We start from the raw sequence: 9562 nt of genomic DNA, 5'->3' as shown, positions 1-9562 counted from the left end.
CCTTCTCGTCTTCCTTCTCTCCTTCCCCTTCTCCTTCCCCTTTCCCTTCCCCTTCTGCTTCCTTCCTTCATCCTTTCTCTCTCTCTTTTTTTTCTTTTGAGACAGGATTTCTCTGTGTAGCCCTGGCTGTCCTGAAACTCACTCTGTAGACCAGACTGGCCTCAAACACAGACCAACCTACCTCTGCCTCCCAAGTACTGGAACGAGATGTGCCATCATACCTGGCCAGACTGGTTTTTTTTTTTTTTTTGATGTGTTCTAGTAGCATCTTTGGTTTCGATCCCATGCAGCCATCAGCCAGGCCACACTTTGATAATGCCTTGGTAATGACTGGTAAAGAAGGGTTTTGAGACTTGTCAATAATCTGCTTTTAATCATGGTTTGTTTTCTTGTTGGTGTATGTATATCTGCATTCATAGGTTTCTTTCATTATTTTAATGTTGCCATCATTATAACAGATTCTTAATCACGGTCCCTGAGCTGGATAGTAGGAGTCTCTCAGGACATGTCCTTTTGTGTTAGGGATACCTTTTTGGTTTTGGTTCTGATTTTTTAAAACAAGGTCTCATGTAGCCCAGATGTCCTCAAATACATCCTGTAGCTGAGATTGGCCTTGAATTTTGTGTGTGTGTGTGTGTGTGTGTAAGGGGGATAGGGGTTGTTGTTTTTGTTGTTGTTTTATTTTGTAGGGTCTTTTGCTTTTGTTTGTTTGTTTGCTTGTTGCTTGTTTGTTTTTGTTTGGTTTTTTGAGACAGGGTTTCTCTGTGTAGCCCTGACTGTCCTGGAACTCATTCTGTAGACCAGGCTGGCCTCAAACTCAGAAATCTGCCTGCCTCTGCCTCCCAAGTGCTGGGATTAAACACATGCACCACCACTGCCCGGCTTGTTTGCTTGTTTTTAAAGACATGTTCTCACTATGTAACCATAGCTGGCAACAATACACAGAGATCTACCTGTCTCTCCTTCTCATGCACTAGAACTCCAGATGTGTACCAGCATGCTATTTTGAGGTGCTGGGAATTTTTTTTTTTTCCGGGAGCCCTTCCAGGACATCTCTCCACCTAGGGAGCCTATTCACTAAGTCTACAGGTCCCAGTTGCAAACTTCTACCTCAGAGCTGCCCTGCCTTCCACAGCTCTACCATGGGACTGGGAGGGAGAGTTAAAGCTCTGAAATCTCTGCCACTCATGAATCTCCAAGCTTGGACTTTGGAGCAGCTCAGTGAGCATCCAACTGAGCCTGGGGCCACTGCTGTACAGTCTGTCCTGGACTTGGGCCCTGGGATACCAGATAGATTTACAAGAAGATTCTAATTATTCAAAAAGCAAGGAAACCAACAAATGAGGACAAGCAGGCTAATGCAATAGTTTTAGGGGAAGAGCCTTGGGCAATCTGAACTCTGCCCTTGGCAAGTTCTACTTTGGGTCTTTCTCAGCGAATTCACAGGCTGTAACAGGGCAGGCTATTGGCAGATGCTGGGTCCCTCTAGATTCTCCCTTCTATTTTTTTTAATTTAATTAGTTTATTTCTTGGCTTTTTAAGACAGGGTTTGTCTGTGTAGCCCTCGATATCCTGGAACTTGATTTTTAAACCAGACAGGCCTTGAACTCAAAGATTAGCCAGCCTATGCCACCCTTTGTAGTGCTGGGATCAAAGGTGTGTGCCACCACCGTCCAGCTTTAGATTCTGCTTTTTCCCCCACCTTGGTGTTAGTACATGCTTGTTTCTGAGAGTTAGAATCTATACTTTCTTTCTCCTGTCATAGAATGTCTAAGCTGTGTTAACAAACCTGGGGCCTCTTACAGGGGGTCCTCAGCCCCTTGGTAATAATTTAGCTTGGAAAAATCCTAATGAGATTTCACTTTTTAGAAGAATGTTGGGCTAAAAGGAATCTGTTCCTTCCATCTCTGACACTGTGCAGTCAGTCCCATCACAGAGCTGCAAGAGGTAGGACAGCCCCGAGGTAGAAGTTTGCAATTGGAGACATAACAGCCTTAATCTCCTAGATGGAGAGATGGCCTGGAAAGGCTCCAGAAAAGAGGACAATCATCAGCACCTCAAAATAGTGTGGTAGTACACACCTGCAGTTCCAGCTCTTGGGAGACAGAGGCAGGTGGTATGTGCCTTTAATTTCAGCAGAGGCAAGTGGATCTCTGTGTATTCACATCAGCCGGGGCTGCATAGTGAGAACCTGTTTCAAAACCATTTGTAATATCAGCATTTGCAGGGTGAGAGAGATCAGGAGTTCAGGTCATCCCCAGACAAGTTCGAGGCCAGTATTTTACTCCTCTCCCCAAATTGAGAAAATAATGGAGTCCCAATGTGGACATGCCCAAATGATTTTATTGACCTCTTATATTGGGGTGATGCATAACCACAGTTAAATAAATAAACAATAATGGATCATTTTAATTTTTAACTTTCTAAAGTGTGTATGAGCATTTGCTTGCATGTATGTAACTATACCACAAGCATAGTGCCCACTGAGGCCAGAAGAGGGCAATGGATCCCTTGAAATTGGAGTTACAGAGGTTGTAAGCCACCATGTGGATGCTAGGAATGGAATCCAGATCCCCATGAAGAGTGGCCAGTGCTCTTAACGTCTCAGCCACCTCTCCAGCCTTAATATATTGTGATTAAACAATAAAACACACACTTATTATTTCTTTACTTGGCTTTTCTTAAGGTGCCAAGGACCCTTCTTAAATCCAGACAGACATCTCTTTAAGCTCTCCTGTGACAGCTTCTCAGACTTTTGACCTAAGTGGCCTTTGACAGCACTGCTCAGACATTTTGCAGAATTCCACCTGTCAGGATTTACCTAAAATTCTTTTGTACAATGAGAACAGGGTTCTGGATTTGGGGGAGGAAAACCTCAGAGCACAGAGCCATGTTCATCACACCCTGTTCTCCAGGTGGCTTATCACAGGAATCCTACTGTGTGTTGGGGGGAGAGGAAGAGGAGGGAGAGAAGGAGGGGGAGGGGGAGGGAGAGGGAGAGGGAAGAAAGGGGGAGGGGAGGGGGAAGGGGGGACAGGGGGAGGGGGAGGGAGAGGGAGAGGGAGAGGGAGAGGGAGAGAGAAACACATCGGCATGTTCATGTTGTGAATAGAGTCCTGGCCCCTTCACACACACGAGAGACAACTGCCCTCCACTAATGCCTCCCTGACCCTCACCTCCTGCCCTACCTGCTACTTTGAGATCTCTACTCTATCTTCATAAACCCCTTCAGAGTTAGCCAGGTTTGTTCCGTTTCCCAGATAAAAAGGCTGAATCTTAGAGGAAGTAGAGCTAGTTTCCCTCCAATGAAGTATTGTGATGGATGGCTCAGCGACACTATTGTTTGGCACTTGGCATCGTTCCAATTTTGAAGTAATTATAAACACTCCTGTGTTTGTCTTCATTTGTGTGACTTCCTGAGGGTGTGGTCCATACAGGGCGGGGAGGGGCCCTGATTCAAAGGTCGCAAGGGTTTTAGTCAAAAGGCTCTGTAAAGAGATGGTGCCTACTTACAGTGTTTCAGCTTCTAGCCTACCTGCTTCTATCTCAAGACAGTTTACTCTCTTGCTTCTTTGGCACACACTTTTTTGTCTTCTCCAGGCTCCCACAATGTCTTGGCACCACATGTCAGTTGGCTGATTGCAAAACTCAAGGTTGTTTCCAAAGGACAAAGATTTAGTTTCACTGATATCACTTTTCAAATGACCACTTAGACCTTGTCTCACAAGACAAAAATCTGACAAATAAAATGAGCAAATCATGGGCTGAAGAGATGGCTCAGTGCTTAGGAGCACTGGCTGCTCTTCTAGAGGACTCGGATTCAATTCCTAGCATGAAAATGGTGGTTCACAGTTGTCTGTGACTCTATTTCCAGGGTATCCAATACCCTCTTTCAGTTTCCGTGGGTACCAGACATGCATGTGGTACACAAACACACATGCAGGCAAAACACTCACACATATAGCCTAATAAAACACATACACACACACACACACCTGAAGTGGCAATGGCTTGGTCTTGGTGGTTAGTGGTCACCTAAAGAGAAGCCATGACTTCCTGAGTAACGCCTCTGCTGGGGACAGTGGTTACCAGGTTCTGTCAGCAAAGCATATTTGCTACTCTGAGACTGAGCACGACTCTAGCCCATTTCCCTTCCAGACCTCTAGGACTTCATCCCAAGCTGCAGAGTGGTCGAATAACATTTCGGTTTGTTCCTTGTTGGTTAATCTACTGTGCCTACATCAATTAGGATTCAGGATCAAGCTGCTAAGCTAGAAAGCATGTTCTAGAAGCAGCTCACCAGTCATGCTGGCCTTTACTAGCATGCTTGCCTTATCAGTGTGAACCTGAATGACATCGAAGGGTCCGTAACTGAGCCCCTGGGAGTTAGTAATGACTCTGTCCCCCTATGGTATAGTCCATGGTGGGCCGGGGCTAGCTTCAGTTAGGTTGGACTTGATACTATGTGGCCACTTCCTCCTTTTCTCAGGGAGCTGGTGAGCAATGGTTAAATGTCATCTTGTATGTGGGTACCTAGTCTCTGTTTAAGACAGAAGGAAGGATACTGGGGTGAATGACAGGGACTGAGGTGGATAGAGAAGGGGTGTGTTCTGAGAATTATGATCCAGGCATTCCAGAGCCCTCAGATTTGTGGTACAAAGAGAAATGAGGCACAGAACAAGAGTCTCCTGCAGAAGGGTTGCAGTCTAGACTTTTGGAAAGGAAGCCCCAACTCACTCCTGCCTCAGAGGCTGGGTTTCAGGCATGCCAGGGGGGATAATCCTGAAATTGTCAGTCAAGGGCTTGAGCCCTGGAAAGGGCAAGGCTCAGCCCCACTGAGATCCCAGAGTGCTCTCTGTTAACAGATGGGAAGTGGTGAAGGGATGTCAGACTGTCTTTGGTGACATTGCTACTTTTTTTTTTTAACAGATTCCTGTCCTACTGAAAAGCTAACTGTAAGTGCTATCTCCAACACCCACCTCAGTCTCTGTCCTTTTGTTTCACTTCCTTTCACGTCTGTAGATTCAGGGCTGCTAGGGCCATAGAAGGACCACAGAGCTATCCTCTTCCCTGGCACCCAGGGTTCCTGGTTAAGGGGCCAGGTACCCAGGGTGTTGGTTTAACCAGGGTGGTAGGGTTTAACCAGAGAGAGAGAGAGAGAGAGAGAGAGGAGGGCTCCACCCCACAGCAACCTCCAGCTCCTGGCTCAGCCCCAGGGGATTTCCAGCAGGGATTGCAGACAACAGCTCAGTTTGGGCCACTTTGAGGTACCAAGTCTAGTCTGGAGGGAGACTCTCTTCTTTCCTCTGGGAGTCTTGTCCGCCAAGCTGGATGATCGTCACCAGCAGCATCTTACAAAGTTAGTTATACATATTGAGCGTTTACCATCTGCTAGACATCGTGCTCCCTCCTCTGCTGTCTCTTGCTGCTTTTACTGTGCAGCCTGTGCTGACCTTGAAATCCAGGTGTGAGCCACCACTTCCACCTTGCTAGACACCTTTCTTTGTGTTTTCTAAATGTTACCCCCAAGTCCTTTTGACTCCCAGGAGTTGCTACTCCTGTCTCATTTGGTAAAGGAGGAAGTGGCAATCCGAGGAGTCAGGGGATACACAGTTGGTGGCTCCATTAGAATCTCAGCCTGTACTGAGGGAGTTCAGAGCTGTTGCTGGACCCTGGTCCCCTGGCTGCCTCCTGGGGGGGGGGGGGCAGGGATGGGAGCACTTGCATCGCCTCTTACAGACGACTCCATATGTGTGCCAGATTCAGGGCTTTGGGGAGGCTACACATTGCTGAGTCCTCTTTAGGCTTGTGCTGGAGACCTGCCCTGTGTTCGGATTCCAGGGGACATATGATGATGGGGCCCGAGCTGAGAGAGGGAGTGCAGACTTCAAGATGAGGCACCTGCACGTGGCCACACGCTTTTTGCTTTTTGTTCCCCCAATTGAACAAGTTGCTTAACACTTCTCTCTCTGCCTCCCACCCCATGCTTGTTTGCTTTCACAACAACTACTTTTTCCTCGATTTACTTTTTTTTTAAAATCATGTGTATGGGTGATTTCTTACATGTATGTCTGTGCACTGCATACATGCCTGGTACCTGTAGGAATAAGAAAAGGGCAACAAATCCCCTGGAACTGGAGTTACAAAAGATTGTGAGTCACTGTGTGGGTGCTAGGAACCAAGTCCTGGTTCTCTAGAGGAGGAGGAGCAGCCAGTGCCCTCAACTACAGAGTCATTTTTCTAGCCCCATATTTACTTTTTTTTTTGAGACAAGATTTCATGTAGTCCAGATTAGTGATAAATTCATTATGTAGCTGAGAATGATCGTGAACTTCTGATCCTCCTTCCTTCACCAAGTGTTAGGATTAGAGGCATGCACTATGCCTGGCTAAAATTAGTGGAGGGGGTGGGAGGTGGAGGGGGAGCGTCCTGTTCTGGGAATCAAATTGGAGTGCTAGGCAGACCCTACAGTCCTGAGCTATAGCCACGGCCCTGGCCTTCAAATTTTTGTAAAAGAATAATCAAGATGCCATAGATCTGTTCTCTGGATCTCTCACCCTGGATCCTTTTGAAGACTGCAGGTGAATGTCACACACCAGGTATTTCATTACCTTTGTACTTACTCATAAATGTGAGGAACCAAACTAATACATTTCTAAAGATGGGGCTCTCTTTTTTGGTAATGTATTAGGATACGGTTAAAGACTTCTCTCCCAGAACTTGAAGAGGCACCAGGAGTTGGTGAGGCTGGAGGAGACTCCAGCATGTAGATCCTTGGCTAAAAACGTACTAACTGTGTGTATATATGACCCTGGCCAAGTTACTCCACTCCTCCACCAGGCCTCAGTTTCTCCATCCGTGGGGTTGTGAGGATGGCACATCCCTCTTAGTACTAGCCAGGATGTAGCAAGAGTACGTGAATGACTGACTGTTGCTCAGCACAGAGTGAAGGCAACATGAGCAGAGGGTGTGGCTTATTGGATAGAGTGCTTGGTTATTAAGCAGAAAACCCTGCTGGAATCCCAGCCTTGCATACACTGGGTGTGGTAGTACCATAGTCTCAGTATTGGGGAGATGAAAGCAGGTCATCCTCAGGTACATATCAAGTTTGAGGGTAGCCTAGGCTACAGAGACGGTCACAAAGACAAAACAAATAGTTGGGTGCACACCTTTAGTACCAATATCTGAAGTAGAAATAGGTGGATGAGTTCCTGGGCCAGCCTGATTTATATATTAAGTTCTAAATCAGCCAAGGCTATATGGTGAGATATTATCTCAATTAAAACAACAAGCAAATAAAAGAATGAAGAATCCTGGATATTCGTGGGAATGCTATACAGGTGCCTTATGCTGTCAGGTGACTTGTGGCAGCTTTAAAGAACTTGAAAAGCTTTTCATTGGCTTCCCACACCCAGATGGAGTTGGAAGAGCCCTGACTCAGCCCTTACTCCTGTTCACAGCAGCTGCAGAGAAATGGATCAGTGACAGATCCCAGCACTGGACACAAGTTGAGCCCAGTGAGCCCTCCAGCTATAGAGACGTGTGCTAGTGTTGGGGCCGCCTGCCTGGAGAACCTGCCACTGCTGGATGAAAGCACAGCTGGGAATCCTTTTTCTCCCAGGGAACCTCCAGAGCCCCGAGTATCCACGGAACACACCAATAACAGGATTGGTGAGTCCTGTTGGGAGATCCTGGTCTAATCAAGTGGGAAGAGGGAGATGGGTGCTATGTTCTGGATGGGGCTTGAGGAGGTAGGCGTTCCTTGCCACCATTCACTGCCCCAGGTCAAGCTTCTGTCCAAGAAGAAGATCAGAGTATCACTTCATGGGGAGTTCTGGGGACATTCACTGAGAGGACACGTAGTGATGAGCACAGTGTTTGTCATTCTTAAAGAGAAAGAGCATCTTTCCCCACTGGCCTAACACAGAGCCAGAAGGTTCGGAAGGAAGGAAGGCTGGTGACGTCAGACACTTATCTAGCAACATCTCTTCATATCTGTCATAACTTCTGGGAATAGTGACTTTACCCTCTTCCATGGCTGAGGAAACTGAGGCTTGGGGTAGCAGGCATAGAGTGGGTTTTCTTACTGAATTGCCGAGACTCGACCCCACATCTGTTGGGTCCTGGAACTCTGATGTTTGTTCATCCAACTCATGGGTCTCAGTGGAAGCCTAGACCCTAACCCTTGAGCATTTTTCCTCTCTGCTGCCCTCCAGCCAGGAAAACATCTGCAGTGGCTCCTATGGGCCGTGCCTTCTTCCTCACTTCCCACCACTCCAGAACATATATATCAGTGGTTCTTAACCTGTGGGTTGAGACTCCGTTGGCAAACCTCAATCTCCAAAAATATTTACATTGTGATTCATAACAGTAGCAAAATTACAGTTAAGATGTAGCAATGGAAATAATGGTATGGTTGGGGGTCACCATAGCATGAGGAACTGTATTAAAGGGTCACAGCATTAGGAAGGCTGAGGACCACTGATGTCCCCTTCACTCTCAGGATGGAGTGTTAGATTCTTACTCTGGCATTCAAAGATGGTCTCAGCCAGCTGTTCCATCACATCTGAGTCATCTGTTCTCCCTCTTAGGGGTGGCTTTCTGAATTTTCATCTTCCTCTCCCAACTCCTCTCCTCTCCCCCCTCCCCTCCCCCCTCCCTTTCTCCCTAAGCTGTTCTGCAATGTTATTCCCTCACCAAGCAAGCAGCCCCCATCTTTTGAGCCTGGTTACCTCCTCATGTCCTGGAGGTAGCATTCTCACACTGTCTACTCTGAACAAGCCAATGCTCTCTGCTGAGCTTCTCCACCCAGCCCCCAGCTCTCCAGGGGCAGGTGCTCCCTAGAGTGTTGCTGGCTCTGTCCTGATGCTAAAAGGGCGTTGGGGATGGTTCTTCACATTTCCCTGGCAGTCTGTGGAGATGAGAGCTCTAGAGAGCTGTCTTTGTCTCAAAGAAATGCTTGCCGTTATAGCTTCCGGTTAAGTTCTATTCAAAAAGAATGTATTTGGCAGGAAAATGCTGCCAAAGTCTCCTTCAGTTTTCCAACGAGACCTAACAGTGTTTGAATCCAAGATGACTAAAGGGCCTGGAACTTGGAAACAGGGTCAGAGCCTATTCAGGGAGGGAGGTGGCAAGGGCTAGGGATGCAGAAGGGCTGCTGAGGGAAGGCCTTAAGAGGTCCTCTGGGACACCAGAACTCAGGTGACTCATTTGTTCTTTTAGTGACACACCAGAAGAGCAGCCTCCCTGTCCAGTTTCTTACAAGGACAAATGGGTCTAAGCTTCCTCCTTCTCTGGCTGTGCCCCCTTTGCCTCTCCTTTCCTTAACTTGACTAGGACATTTTCCCTGGAGCTGGGGTGGGGATGGAATCAAAGCAACTGGGGATAGGCAGCCTCTGATGGTAAAGCCAGAGGATCAGGACCCATAGGCATGAGAGACGGTAGCCTGTCTCTGACCTTTCTTCTTCTCCCCTCACAACACCTCCCCCCCACACACACTTTACTCTCCAATACCTCATCTCTCTCTCTCTCTCTCTCTCTCTCTCTCTCTCTCTCTCTCTCT

The 9562-nt window shown here is 47.3% G+C and overlaps 1 protein-coding gene across 1 annotated transcript in view; it reads left to right on the top strand.

The window, feature by feature from the left end:
• Tnfrsf8 (TNF receptor superfamily member 8) overlaps positions 1–9562 on the top strand; it is a 46938-nt gene that overhangs the window by 32421 nt on the left and 4955 nt on the right. Inside the window, exons 11-12 of the mRNA XM_028786005.1 lie at positions 4930–4955; positions 7461–7671. Coding sequence (XP_028641838.1) covers positions 4930–4955; positions 7461–7671 — 237 coding nt within the window. The remainder of the gene's footprint in view (positions 1–4929; positions 4956–7460; positions 7672–9562) is intronic.

Source organism: Grammomys surdaster, unplaced genomic scaffold (assembly GCF_004785775.1).
Source record: "Grammomys surdaster isolate TR1022 unplaced genomic scaffold, NIH_TR_1.0 125408, whole genome shotgun sequence".
Lineage (NCBI taxonomy): Eukaryota > Metazoa > Chordata > Mammalia > Rodentia > Muridae > Grammomys > Grammomys surdaster.
Note: the sequence above shows the minus strand (reverse complement) of the source record. Positions and strands in the feature narration are given on the sequence as shown.